The sequence below is a fragment of the Lolium rigidum genome, chromosome 7 (genome assembly GCF_022539505.1).
Source record: "Lolium rigidum isolate FL_2022 chromosome 7, APGP_CSIRO_Lrig_0.1, whole genome shotgun sequence".
NCBI classification, from domain to species: domain Eukaryota; kingdom Viridiplantae; phylum Streptophyta; class Magnoliopsida; order Poales; family Poaceae; genus Lolium; species Lolium rigidum.
This window is the reverse complement of record NC_061514.1, coordinates 193,795,186-193,810,115: the sequence shown is the minus strand read 5'-3', so window position 1 is coordinate 193,810,115 and position 14,930 is coordinate 193,795,186. Positions and strand designations below refer to the sequence as shown.

General features: G+C 45.5%; 1 protein-coding gene across 1 annotated transcript; it reads left to right on the top strand.

The window, feature by feature from the left end:
• Positions 1-1,754: 1,754 nt before the first annotated feature.
• On the top strand, positions 1,755-6,676 carry LOC124676711 (protein UXT homolog). The gene is made up of 6 exons (XM_047212748.1): positions 1,755-1,855; positions 3,682-3,888; positions 4,027-4,128; positions 4,981-5,088; positions 6,190-6,244; positions 6,351-6,676. Exons 2-6 carry the CDS (start codon positions 3,749-3,751, stop codon positions 6,393-6,395), a joined length of 450 nt encoding a protein of 149 aa, XP_047068704.1. The 5' UTR covers positions 1,755-1,855; positions 3,682-3,748; the 3' UTR covers positions 6,396-6,676.
• Positions 6,677-14,930: the final 8,254 nt, after the last annotated feature.

Sequence of the window (14,930 nt, the reverse complement as noted above, 5' to 3'; positions counted from 1 at the left end):
GTGGAAGAGGGAGGTGAAAAGACTGGATCTCTCTTGATTTTCTATCGGCTCGCCCACATCCATAAGGAGTTGATACAACAAAGAGGAGAAGTGAACGAGTTCCATTCTAGGGCAAGGTTTCAGTTGGGCGATATCGTCTGGAAAGTCTGCATAGTAGTGCTAGGGACGAAGTCGACCACTATGTACGATATGCTGAACCAAAGCTGGGCTTGTCGAAGAATATTTTTGTAGCTCGGCCACTAGTGACTCATGAAGATTGAAGAGAGATAGAGCACACAACACATAGTAATAGTGGCGGCGGTGACCCTTTATTGTTGATCATAACAAACGATTACACAAAGTCTTTCGCTATATTCTGGGGCATAGTTTCTACGGGTGGAGTTGGAGGTGCTGAGAGTGTGGACGTCGTAGGGCTTCGATGAGAGGAGAGAAAAGAGATAGGAGGAGTACAATGCCACCAATCACGCGTTGTGGATGGGACTGAACCCTGCGGCCCATTCCACGGGGTTCACCCCCACGGCAAAAATTTATGTGCGTTCGGTTAAGCCCTAGGTGATCTCAAAAAAAGAAAAAGAGTAACGGAGGCTAAGTCTGTTAATCAGGTCAGCTCCGTCAGTAAAGCAACAAAGTGGATTGCCCCGCCACCAAATATGTGTAAGATCAATGTTGATGCTGCCTTGGCAAAATCGGAGAACAAAGGAGCGGTTGCAGCTGTTGCTAGATCTGCTACAGGGGAGTTCCTGGGGAGTTCTTCAGTGACAGTTGAAGGAGTTTCAGTGCCAGCAATCCTGGAAAGCCTGGCGTGCGGGGAGGCCCCGGCCCCGGCATCCGATCTAATCCTGAGGCGAATAAAGGTAGCTACTGATTGCTTGGAAGTAGCAAATTGCATGCGTTCTCAGGAGCACGATAGAGGAATTTTCAGCTGTATCACCCGAGAGTGTCAAGACTGGGCAAAACAGTTTGACGAAGTTGTTTTCTGCCATGAGGGCTGAGCCTCCAATGGCGAAGCCCATCGTTTAGCTCGTTTATCTACGTCCCTGGAGGTTGGAAGGTCTGTTTGGTTTGGAAATCCACCGATGAACTTATGTATCCCGTTTCAGATAGTTGAATAAATAAAGTGTGGGGACGTTTTTCTCAAAAAAAAAAAAGGTGATCTCAAAAAGGAAAAGGGGAAAAAGAGGTTAAGCCTTGGGCAGGTTTTAGCCCGGACCAAACCACGGGGCACGAAAACATCGCCTACAGGCAACCCACAGCAGAACCCTCGGGCTAGTAAGGCGCGACACTGCCGGCGACGCGTTCGACGACGGCGGCCGTTTCCGGTAAGCCCTACCCCTACACCGTCCCATTTATCCTGCTCTCTACCGATGCAAACCTGCCGCTGCTACGAGCCTTCCCCTCATGGGCTGATCTACAGGGTGGCCCACCCTGGAATATCACTTCAGCCCATATACCACATAGGAAAAACAGAATTGAGAAAGCCCACATTAGGCCGTTTTCCACCCCGAGTTCGCTTCGTTTCTTCGACCCGAGCGATTGAGCGAGACAACCACGAACGCCACCAGCCTCGCGCGGCCGCTCCCTCGCCGTCGCTTGTCACTCCACCCTCCCGCCGCCGCCAGCACGCTACCCTCCGGCCGCCGATCTTCCTCCCCCCTAACTTCCAGGTCCCTGCTAGTCTCTCTGCCCAGCGCCTCCCCTAATCCCCTTCCCTTCCCCCGAACCCTAGCGGCAGAGAAGAAGGCTGTAGGCGCCCCACGAGCTTCTGGCGTGACGGCGTTTGTGCTGCACGTCTCCGGCGGCGTGAAGAAGGCCAGCAGCACTGCAGTCCAAGTTGCAAGCTAGACTAGCCGACTAGGTACCTTCAACTCAAAATTGTACAAATTTTACAGCTTATTTGCGAATTAAAACTGATTGATTGTTTAGGATTGATGTCCAATGAATTGTAGCCAATTACTAAAATAGTTAAATAGATTTAACACTTTTGTTGTAGAAATTTAAAAAAAATGAAAAGGACCGGAGACATGGCATCGGTGCCAATGGTGAAGATTGTGTCTCTTTTTCGGAAGGCAAATAAGAAGGCTTCTCCTTCAAACCCAAGATGAAAAATTGATAACCCAAGATTTAATATACCTTAAACTATATTGATGGCATGAGAAAAGATAAAACTTCAAAAGCCTAGAAAACATTTTTGATATATCGGTTAAGCTTGTAGAAACAAGGAGTCATATATTTCATAATTTGGTCTATTTGCTTTAGTATGTTGATATTGCTCTGTTTGTGTTAGAAAAATCGAATGTGGGCAACCCTGCTTTGAAATCCTAGATCCGCCACCTGTCTCCACCACCACGCTCTGTCCCCTAGTCCTGCGCGGCTACGAGCATGGGGAGTTCCTAAATTCCGAGCGCCGAATCCTGTGGAAATGTCCTAGCCAGTAATAGCATACCCCCTCCGACCGTTTCTAAATCCTTCCTCAAAGGAGGCCAGGAGGGGCGGCGGCGCAGGTGAGCCCCCCGGCAATCCTCCTCCCCGTCCCTTCCATCTCCAGCCATCCTCATCCCTTCCTCCCTTCTCCCTCAATCTCTCCGGCTGGCTCCGTCTGAGCCAGACGCAACTCCGCCGAAGCGCGAAGCAGTCGGGGGATTGGACGCCGCCCTGCCGGCCATGTTGGACTGCGCCCGGGATGACCACCCCGCTCCCTAACTGGTCGCTGCGAAGCTGGGCTGGTGCTGCTCATGGAGGAGATGAAGGGAGACGGACACGGCTGTCGGCTGGGACGGGGAGGCCAAACCTGTGAGGAAGAGGGGGGGATGATGATGAGACGGGAGGAAGTTTGCAATTCAACACCGTGGCCATCCAATCAAAAACTGGAATCGCAGTCTATTTCAGTTTCTTGGTTGATTTGCTATTGCAGTCAATTCAATTCCAAAGGGCTGATTAAGACATCCAACTAGAGCCTAATCTTTTGGCCATGTTTTTTGAGTTCTGGAATTGTGATGTTTACTTGCTGTTGGTATGCTAAGGTTGGCTGTGGACACGGCTTGTGGAGCTTCAGGATTTTGCCAAGGCCGTTTCAGTTGGCAGTTTGCACCAAGAGGCAGATCAAACTTAGCATTGTTTATTTATGGCTTTGAGGGGCTTTGGACACATGATTCTATAGGTGCATCACACATGATGGACTCCTTGATGTCTAACTCGTTGATCTTGTTAGCTTAGATTGTTGTTTTGGTTCTGGTTTTTGAACATTTTCCTTTTGGCGACCCTTCTTCTACATGTATGTTATTTTTAGTAACTTTATTTTGCAAAAAAAGATGTGTTAACTATTCCTGCTTGCAACTCAATATGAGTCATCTTAATATTGGATAGGCTCAGGTTTTAATTCAGGTTAGCAAATGATATTTTTGCTATGGTAATAAGGAGAAATTGGAAAACTTATGAGTCAAGTATCATCAATTTATCCAAGATTTTATGGTTACTGTGGCAGAAAACAGTACTTGTATCGATTAGTTAAGTTCTGCTATATAAGTTTGCACAAGTAGACACTTGTCCTGAGAAAGGGTTGCTGGTTATTTAACTTTTTTACATACATGGTACACAGCTTATCAGTTTTAAGATTCTATTGCATTGACAGATGCCAACACCATCGTATTAATTTTAAGATTTCATTGCATTAAAAAATTGCAGCTACCGTGGTCCAGTACGGCAAAGGCTATCTCACGGTACACGAATCCCAAAGGAAACCGGCTGGGACATGTCGATGGCCGCGTTGGAGGTGCGTCTGCGACAGGAGAAGGTGAAGAAGTTTGAGGATTTCGTTGACCGACGGCTCAAGCCTGATCTTGTGAATGCCATTGCCCAGCGCGATAATTTGTTCCAGCAGCAAAAGACCTTGTAAGCTGCTTGCTTCTCTCATCGTATTCCTTTCTGCTGCAATTTTACTGAAGCATGTAGGTCTCTTGATTCCAACTGTTCAAATATGTGGCAATATTGCTCATTCTGATGGTTCATATTTTTGTTTATTGGTTGCAGCTTGGATTTGAAGCGAAATATCGAAAATTTGGAAAATAATGGTGTAACCAGCATGCGTTCCATGGTCAATATTGGCTCTGAGGTGTACATGCAAGCAGAAGTGTAAGCATCCCTTCGCTCTACACTGCCTCAAATTCTGAAGTTCATGCCTTTGCTGTTTCACTCCTCGACCCAGAGTAGGTAGACACATTTGCAACATAGTAGTGGGTTACAGGGTTTGATTTGACATTTGTCAATTAGACAAAATTCTTGTGAAAAAAAAAAAACTCATTCTTGACTGTTGACTCTGCTCTATCTCACATTCTCTGTAATCTCTTGAAAGGAACTTCTCCATCCTTTATCTAATGCAAGTCATTGACCATCAAATAAAATTCAACCTTATAAGGGTAGGTGGTTTGTGTAATGAATGGACTTTGTAGTGCTATTGGGCCAAAGGGCCAGAATATATGCAAGTACATATGCAAAGAGAATCCTATAAGAGTGGGTGGTCTCTACTGTCTAAAATTAAGGGCAAGAGATACTAAATTACTCATCCAATAATTTGAGTGTGCATTTCAACTGGAGTATCTTGTTGATGAAACTTCGCAGTAGAAGGGTAGCCATGAGAAAGGTGTTCTATACCCTTTCATCACTTTCCTCATAAAAAGAAGGTGTTTGCATATGGAGACAGTATAATGAACTGTTTCGATTAGTGTGCACTACATAAAGTAGAAAGGTCATTGGTCATTAGACAGCATAGCGACCAAATGTGAAATTTGCTTTGATATGCTTCATCATTTCAACTCCTTCCTTAACTGGCCTTCTTGAACAAGCTGTTAGGTTAACATTAAAAGGTTGGAATAAATGTAGGATATTATTAATTACCTGTTTGAAACCCACGCTTTCATGCCTCCAGTAATTTTTCTTGAACTGTTGAGATTAATGGTTGCCCTTATTATGTGATTATTCCTACAGACCAGACACGAGACACATTTTTGTTGACATTGGTCTTGGTTTTCATGTGGAATTTACATGGCAAGAAGCTCTGCGGTTTATTTCTGTAAGAGAAGCAAGGTTGGCCAGGTAACTCATTTTGAACATTTGAATTTCTGATCCTGCTTCATAGCAATATTTATAAGGCATGAAGAATTATTTTTTGAGAAGGTAATTACGCTAAAGAGAGATTGATGATTGAGGGATGTTCTGGTGCTTTATGCTCTGTTTGACACAGTTTGCATACATAGTAATATGTACTTACTTTTGGGTTACTTTTGCCGGGTTATTAACTTATTACACTTGGTAGAGCATGCTGGTTTAGCTGAAGTGATTGGTTTTTTTCTTTTGAGCAAAGGTGATATTCTTGAGCATTGTGGACTCTTTCATCTCTAGATAGTTTCTGTACACTTATTCAAGGTATTTTTATTTGTTGGACCTTGATGCTCACTCAGGCATCAAATGCTGAATAGAACCGCCTTATTTGACATAAGCAATAAGGGACAATGTACATAGTCAGAGCTGATTCTTGTGTGCTTCTGATCTGCATTTAATATTCAATTCCATAGTCACCTTCAGAATATGAACATAACCTGTAGTGGTAGCATCATATGTGGTTGGTATTATTATTCACATCCAGATCTTATAGTAATTAGCCACGTGTGTGGCTCATAACATAGAGAAATAGTGCACTTCTCAACCCTGAAGGTGAAAGTTCATTTTTCGACCTTGAAATCTAAAACTGTTTGAAATGCAAACCTTGAACTATGGAAAAAAGTTCAGTTTTCACCCTCTGGTGGTTTCACAAATGGATGCCATGTATCCACCACCTCGCTGCCCTGCCATCCAGTTTCATTTTTAATCCGTTTCCAACACCTTCGGTAGTCATTTATAACATATTTTTGTGAAAGTTTTCGGTCCAATGATGATGGTTTTAGATCAAGTTCATGGCAGTGACATGCTGTAGATATCTCGCTCTTTAATCGGTTTATGCCAATTGCTATAGATATATCTGTATGTCGATTATGTCTATCCGGTTACCTATGCTGGCATGTTTGCTTTGCAGCTGTGTGTACTGTTCTTGCGTGTACTACAGAGATGGTCATTATTGATGTTGGGCCCCTCGGCGGCATTCATATACATGCTTTTGTAACTCACATGTTCTTGATATGAAGTTTTTCATGTTTACAGACAAATAGATGAGTACACACACCTTATCGCGGGCATAAAAGCGCAGATCAAGATGGTACGTACAATAAATTAGGTGCTTCGTTTATGCAGTACATGATGTGATGTCTATAGCACTATCTGCTTATATTCAGATGTTACCCTCTCCTATTGTTTAAATGCAGGTATGTGAAGGTATCCGCGAACTCCTGCAGATACCAGCAGAGTGAGCGACCCAGAGATGCACACCATAATTTGAGGCTGAGAGGTGCTTGGTAGAGAAAAGTCTGTAGATCGCCATCGATTTTGTAAGATTCTTGGAGCAAACTGTTGCAAGGCGCATGCCAAGAATGCATCTCCCAATGTTTTCTCTATGAGGCTCGTGTGACAGTGGTTTGTTTTAAATGCTGTGAATCTTGTAGCAGACAATAGGGTGTATGTAGACTCGGTGGACGTTTGTATTTGCAACATGAATTTTCAGAGGAATTGACGTGGCTGGCATTTGGCTTGATGACATTTCTTGCTGACTTCATGCTGTTGCGCCTAGGCTCAGTTTGAAGATATTGCTCTGCTTAAGAAGATGTACCGATATCCTCCATTGCACATTGTTTATGGAGCGATCTGCTTATTCAGCAGCTACGGGGCAGTTACACATCCATGGTTTCTGCAACCTGGCGGTTCGAACCAGAACTGGAGTTGGTCCCAACAGTATATTGAATATAAATTTTCCTTTGAATCGGGCAGATCAATACTTGTGTCACTCCGCATCATACCTTGTTTTCTCTCTAGAAGAAAATTTTGGTCTCTTCTTTATCTAAACTCTAAAGTATATGTTTGCAACATATGTTTCCTGGATTCATATTTGATGGATCATTACTATTATTTTATATACTAGAAAAAGAAAAACTATATCCAGAAAATTGCTCTCCATCTTGAAATGAAAACTGTATCGTGACTGTATATGTTTCCTGGATCAGTAAGATGGAGAATTGCTAAATTTTAGCTGTGTACCTTCACGCTAGAGGCGTCCGTTAAGAGGGTGTCCATGAGGAGTTTGCAGAGAGGATCGACGTCATCCTGCGAGGCTGTGACAGCACAGCAGCGGCACCACTAGGGTGGAGGAGGTAAAGCATGCCTGCCGTGGGAAACACTCGGCCAACCTCACAGGTCAGTCGGGTTCCGGAACCTGAGGGAGCCGAGCCGAGTCCCCTGGTACTGGTAGACGTAGATGATGAAGACGTAGCTTGCTGTGCGGCTGTGTCAGGATCTCGGTTGATCCATGACAGTGCTCGATCGATGAGGAGGAAGAAGGGGAGCACGCGGGCTCAGATCTACTTCTACTTGCTAAGGAAGAAAACAACAGTAGATAAAATAGGGTTTTTTGATTATGCTTGATCCACCCATCCACCCCACTCACACCTTTATATCCAAGGCATGAGCTCAAGCGTTTTACGGTTATACCCTTACAAGCCATAGGGTTACAGATTTTAAAGCTAGGACAAAAGGTAAACAGCAGCGGAGCTACTCTCGCCGTAGGATCTTCATTTTGAATCAGGGCTTCATCTCGACCGTTGATTCTTGTCGCTGAAACTGAACAGTTCACTGAAGAACTTGGTGTCCGTCAGGTAAGGATTCTGACACCGCCCCCCACCCCCCCCCCCCTAAGACAAGTCTTCAGGGCTTGAATCCTGGGAATGTGGCTTGGATGAAAGCTGCATCTTCCCAGGTTGCTTCGTCTTCTGATAGGTTCTCCCAAAGTATGAGCCATTGAGGAACTGCAACGTCGTAGCTGCCCGTGCTGCGTGGAACTTGTCGCCGGTCGAGGATGGCTTGAGGAGCAACCTTGACTTTGCCTGAAGCAGTAACAGAGGGCAATTTGGGGCTGGGAATAGCAGACTTACCGAGGTGTTTCTTGAGCTGGTTCACATGGAAAACGTCGTGCATTTGATTGCCAGGAGGAAGGAGGAGCTTGTAAGCCACCTGACCAATCTTTTCTTGAACACGGAAGGGACCATACCATTTGGATGTCAGTTTGAGAGCATTGCGCAATCCCAGAGTTGTTTCACGGTACGGTTGCATTTTGAGGTAGACCATATCACCCACTTGGAAGGATCGTTCTGTGCGTTTCATGTCAGCATATTTCTTCATCCTGTTCTGAGCACGCAGAAGATTGTCCTGCAAGGTTTTCAGCATGTGGTCCTTTTCTTGGACAGTTACTTGTGTTGCTTCTGAGACATTGCAAGGAAGGGCAATACTGTGGAGCAAGGGAGGAGCATACTCATATAGCGCCTGGAATGGGGACATTTTGATTGCTGTGTGGTAGGAGCAATTGTACCACCATTCTGCTGCTGGGAGCCATTGGCACCATTTCTTGGGTTCCTGGAAGGCCATGCAACGGAGGTACTGTTCAAGGCACTGATTGACTCGTTCGGTTTGGCCGTCAGTCTCTGGGTGGTGTGCTGAACTATATTTGAGTGCAATGTTGAAGGAGCCGAATATTTCTTTCCACAATGTGCTGGTGAATATGGTGTCTCTGTCACTGACTATGCTGGCCGGAGGTCCATGCAGTTTCACAATGTTATCCATGAAGATGTCTGCAATTTGCTGCACAGTGTAGGGATGTGCGAGGGGAATGAAGTGAGCGTATTTGGTGAGGCGGTCCACCACCACGAGGATGACATTTTTGCCTTGTGACTTGGGCAATCCTTCAATGAAGTCCATGCTTATGTCTGTCCATTTCTGCTGTGGAATAGGGAGAGGACTGAGGAGACCAGGGTATTGTACCTTTTCAGTTTTTGATATCTGGCAGGTTGGACATTCTGCCACGCTCTGAGCAACAAACTGTTTAAGGTGAGGCCAATAGAAGAGTTGCTGGATACGATGGAGAGTAACTCGATGTCCAGAGTGACCACCATATAAGGAAGAGTGGAATGTCTGAAATATCTTGGACCTCAAGTCAGTGTTGCTGCCAATATAAATTCTGCCTTTGTAGCGAATTATACCTGACTGCAGGGTGTAATTTGGCTTGTGGTCTGAATTGATTGCCAGCTCCTGGAGCAACTTGATAGCTGTGTCATCAGTAGTATAGGAATCAGAGATTTCAGTTTGCCAAGTGGGTACCAAGACAGAGATCGCGTGGCATTGTTGCATTGTTTCTGGTATTGGCAATTCCTTGTCAATTTCGTCAGGTTGAAACTGTCTGGAAAGGGCATCGGCTACTGTATTTTCCTTCCCTTTTTTGTATTCAATGGAATAATCAAACTCCAATAACTTCAACATGAGCTTGTGCTGGATGCCCTCGAGCAGCCTTTGACTTCCCAAGTACTGCAAGCTGCGTTGGTCTGTTTTGATAACGACCTTATTGCCCAAGAAATTGTGTCGCCATTTCCGGAGAGCTTCCAAGATTGCTAATGCTTCTTTTTCATATATGGATTGAGCACTGGTTCTAGGGCCTAGAGATTTGTTGTAGAAGGCCAGAGGTTTCCCTTGTTGCATGAGGACTGCTCCAATACCCGTGGCACATGCATCAGTCTCTAAGGTGAAAGTCTTGGTAAAATCTGGCAAGCTAAGCAAGGGTGGCTTAGACATTACTGATTTTAGTGTGTTAAAAGCCTTTTGTTGATCAGTACCCCAATGGAAGTTGTCCTTTTTGAGCACATGGTAGAGTGGCTGACAGATGGTGGCGTATCCTTGAATAAACCTTCTGTAATAACCAGTTAAGCCCAGAAATCCTCTCAATTTTTTGATTGACTTGGGTATTTTCCATTGGACTATATCAGCAATTTTGGTGGGATCTGTGGCCACTCCCTCTCCCGATATGATGTGGCCTAGGTATTCCACTTGCTTTTGGCCAAAGGAGCATTTGCTTAGCTTGGCTTTGAGCTCATGATTCCTGAGGATGGTTAACACAATTTTCAAGTGTTGTTTGTGTTGTTCTTCAGTCTGACTGTATATGAGGATGTCATCGAAGAACACTAGAACAAATTTCCTGAGGTATGGGGAGAAGATATTATTCATCAATTCTTGGAATGTTGCAGGGGCATTGCTCAAGCCGAAGGGCATCACTTTATACTCATAGTGGCCGAGGTGAGTTGAGAAAGCAGTCTTGTGTATGTCAGAGGGATTCATCCTAATCTGATGGTATCCTGACCGTAGGTCCAGCTTGGAGAAAATTTGTGCCCCATGCAATTCATCCAGTAAGTCCTCGATGAATGGTATGGGAAATTTTTTTTTGATGGTAATATCATTCAAACTCCTGTAGTCAACACAGAGGCGCCAAGATTTGTCTTTCTTCCTGACTAGAATGACAGGTGAAGAGAAGGGACTAGTGCTGGGTTGAATTTCCTCATTTTGCAACATCTGTTTGATGATTGCTTCAATTGTGTCCTTTTGTCCATGGGACATTCTGTATGGCCTGATGTTTGGAGGTGTTGCACCAGCCACAAGGGGTATACTGTGGTCAGCAGCTCTGTGAGGTGGCAGTCCAGTTGGAGAGCAGAAGATGTCCTCAAAGTCCTGAAGGATGAGAGCTAGTTCTGCTGGTAGCTCTGTAGTAGAATTATCAGCACCTTTAGGAGGAATTAAGATGTAACCAGTGGCTCCCTGTTCCAATATTTTGGAGCATTCTTCAGCTGTGATCAGTAGTTTCTTGTTAGGTACCAAGTGATCAGAAAAGGTTTGTTGTATTCCTTTATTGGCCAGTGTCAAGGTTCTGCCAATGAAATCAAAGGTTACTGGGTTGTGGAGCTTGAACCAATTAACCCCAAGAATGATGTCGGCTCCTTGCAATTGCAGTATTCGAAAGTCTGCATGGAACAGTATATTGTTGATCTTGAAAGGTTGATTGACTGCCACTGCATCAGATGTGAGGGTGCCTCCACCAGCTACTGTTACTGTTCGTTTGGGTGCAGGTCTTGTTGGAATATTGTGCTTAAGGGCAAAGGAATGATCAATAAATGTGTTGGTGCTGCCAGTATCTGCCAAAGCAATGGCTTTTGCTCCTTTCAATTGTAACAGCAGAGATATAGTAGATGCGCTAGGAGACCCAGTGTATGCTGCAGCAGATATATGCATCAGATTATCGACAGGTTGGTTCTGAACCTGTGGATTTGCTGCTGGTTGTTCTTTGTTGTCAGGGTGAGGGCCTTCTTCTTGTGATAGTTCCCCGTCACTGTCTTCCTCTGAATTCCCTTGCATCTGTAATGCATTTAGTGCTCTTTGCATAGGTTGGCACTTATGTCCCATTGTCCAATTCTCGGGACAATACCAGCACTTCCTTGGTTCTCTCGGACGAGCATTCGGGTCTCTGTTCCTGTTGTCTCTGTTTGGGAGGTTCCTGGCTGGCAGAGGTACTGCATTGCTTCCTGGCATAGATCTTCTGTTAGACGACAAGTAAGATTTTTCGTATTGCCGGGCATACCAGTATGCAGACAGCAAGGAGTCAGGTTTCTGGCATTGCACCGTATGTTTGATATTGTCCTTAAGACCACTGATGAATCTGTCGATGAAGAAGTCTTGTGGCAGGTATGATCGTCCTCTTTTCATCAATGTCATCCAGGTTTCATACGCATTGATGTAGCTGTCGACATTGGCTGTTTGCTTCAGGTGTTGCAGCCGGTCCATTGGATCCAGAGAATGATTGTCTGGGAAACGCTCAATTAGAACTTGGCAGAGGCGTGACCACGACAATTGCTGTAAGTTGATGCCTGAACTTCTCAGCCATGTCTTGGCTTGTCCTCTTACGTGTGCCAGACCCCATTTAACTCGATGATTCTCAGTAATCGATCCCTACCAATGATAAGATGTCCTCGCACTCCATAATCCAAGCTCGTGGGTTTTCTCCCTGAAAGGTTGGCAGTTCCACATGCGGGGCTCGAATGTTGGGGTCGTTGTTATGGTGGTTGGTGAATGGATCGTAGCGAACAAGAGGGGGGTGAATGGCGCTACGGCAAGTTTTAGTCTTTTTCATTTTTTATGCAACGGAAGGTAAAGGTGTGAACTTTAGCAATAGGGGTGATCCTACAATGAATATCGGACAAGTGCAACAAGTAAAGGAATCAACAAGATAATGAGAGTAAGGAGCGAGACAACCGGGGGCGCGAGGCGAGTCGAGGTTTGTTTCCCGCAGTTCCTTCCACTAAAGGAAGTACGTCTGCGTTGAGGAGGTGCTAGTCTCACACAAGAGACTAGACGGCCACACCACGAAGGAAGGCCTCACCTTCTTCCTCGAGAGAGCTCCACGAAGGTGCTCTCCCTCTTCCACTAAGGCACCGGTCGAGGCGGTGATTCCTTCACAAGGTTGGGGCGAGCTCCACACACAAGGATGCTCCCAACACCCTATGGAGCTAGTACATCACCAAGCTAGACTCCATAGCTGCACATCTCCAATGCTCCACCATAGGAACCCATCTCCAATGCTCCACCAAAGGAACTCTTCCAATGCTCCACCAAGAAGCTCCTCCAAGGCTCCACCAAGAAGCTCCTCCAAGGCTCCACCAAAGGAACTCTTCTCCAATGCTCCACTAAGGAACCCTACCACCAAGATCCACTAAGGAATAGCTAGTATTGGTGAAATCTCTCTTGGTAGAACTATAGATCGGGGTCTCCTCCACCCTTCCTCAAAGTTTGGGCAAGATTGGTTGGATGGGGAGGGAGATCCTCAAGAATTAAGCTCAAGCAACAATGGAGGAGAGAGAGAGGGAAGAGATAAAATCGTGTTGGGGAAGAAGGGGCCCTTAAATAGGCTCCTCCAAATCCAACCGTTATGTCCAGATTTGGCCTAAGCGGTACTACCGCTTCGGGAAGCGGTACTACCGCTCCGAGTTCGAAATCCTCCCGGATCCGGTCAAAGGACGCAGAGCGGTACTACCGCACGAGGTACCGCTTGAGGTACCGCAATAGGGTCCAAACCTTACCGGATCCAAAGCGGTACCGCAGCGGTACCAGGGCGGTACGACCGTAACTCGCTACGGTACCTAGCGGTACCGTGAGCGTGCTACCGTCGTGAGCGGTACTACCACCCTGTGCACCGCAGGGGTACCGCAGCGTGTTCTGGGAGACGAAATCAGCGCAGACTCAGAGCGGTACCGAGGGCGGTACCTATAGGGGTAGCGGTACTACCGCTACAGGTACCGGTAGTACCGGCCTGGCTAAATCTGGTTTTCTTCCCTTTTTCTCTCCAACCATGTTACCTCACTAAACACACACAAAACCAGAAAACCTATCAACTACGCTTCTGTCTTCCGATCTTGGCGCGTCCGGCGAGGTCACCGTGCTCTTGCAAATCTAACAATGATACTCAAGGCACACGGTGAGATATCTCAAGTGTTGTCATCAAACACACAAAACTTGGGGTTTAAAGTTTGCTCTTACAATCTCCCCCTTTTGGTGTTTGATGACAACACAAGAGTTGGCAATAACATATGATATTATGATGAGATACTTTAGATTTGCAAAAACTCGACGGAGCTCCCCTACACATGTGCATATCATGAATATGTATTTGAATACAAATACACATGTTGTAGAGACATTACTCCCCTCATTTTTACAAATCGAGCACATATGCAACATAGATATACGACATGTTCAAATAGCACATGCACAACATGGAGGCAACATAAGATGATACACGGAGATTTGGGTGAAGTTATCATACCATAGCCTTGAGAATACCCAAACTCACAATAAGATGCCTCCATAGGGTTGTTGACGTAGCCATAAGACAAGATAAGCAACTAGAACCAAACGGCTACAAACAACAAAGGTCCCCATCCACCTAGGAACTTCTCCCCTTTGGCATCGGAACACCAAAAAGGAGGGTGACGAAACTAGAAGGATGGAGAAAAAGAACATACAACCAAGCTTGCAAAAATCACGAGAAAACAAGCTTGAAGGAGGTTCTCAAAAACAAGAAGAAGAAAGCAAAGAAGAAGGACAAAACAAGGTTACGAAGAACCGAAAAACCCTCAAAGAGGGGGTGTTGGTGGCCGAAGCCACCGTGTAAGAGTATAGTAGTTGTGAGGTCGCGTAGATGTATCTAGGACTCACGGACTACAACTCAACATGAAGCTCATAAGTCACTTAATTGACAAATAGCAAATGTTTTGGATTTCTTTATGCATTATGGGGGGAGTGATAGCTCAATGGATTTAAACCGCACTCCCCTATGTCCATGCGTGCCTTTCATCTAGATATAAAGGTTAGGAGTGGTATGTGCGCACGACGGTCAAGCAAAGTTCGATGGATCGATGATATTTAGCTCATGCCTCAACTCAATGAAACGCTTCTCATCCAAGGGCTTCGTGAAGATGTCCGCCAATTGCTCCTTGGTGCTAATGTAGGATAGTACAATATCTCCGCGAGCAATGTGATCCCGGATGAAGTGGTTCCTTATCTCAATGTGCTTCGTCTTGCCATGAAGAACCGGATTGTAGGCGATCTTGATTGCGCTCTCATTGTCACACAAGAGAGGCACCTTGCTATACTCGAGTCCATAGTCCCGCAAGGTTTGCCTCATCCACAAGATTTGAGCACAACTACTTGCCGCGGCAATATACTCGGCTTCCGCGGTGGAGACGGAGACACAATTTTGCTTCTTCGAGGACCAACACACCAAAGATCTTCCAAGAAAGTGACATGCTCCGGAGGTAGACTTCCTATCAATCTTGTCGCCCGCCCAATCGGAGTCGGTGAAGCCAATCAAAGCAAAGTCCGTGTCCCTTGGGTACCATAATCCGAAGTGTGGGGTATGAACTAAATATCGA

Coding starts and splice junctions, on each gene's coding strand:
- LOC124676711 (XM_047212748.1), top strand. CDS start 3,749: ATGTCGATGGCCGCGTTGGAGGTGCGTCTGCGACAGGAGAAGGTGAAG. Junction 5,089..6,189: donor AGAGAAGCAAGGTTGGCCAG/GTAACTCATTTT, acceptor TCATGTTTACAG/ACAAATAGATGAGTACACAC. Junction 6,245..6,350: donor TAAAAGCGCAGATCAAGATG/GTACGTACAATA, acceptor GTTTAAATGCAG/GTATGTGAAGGTATCCGCGA.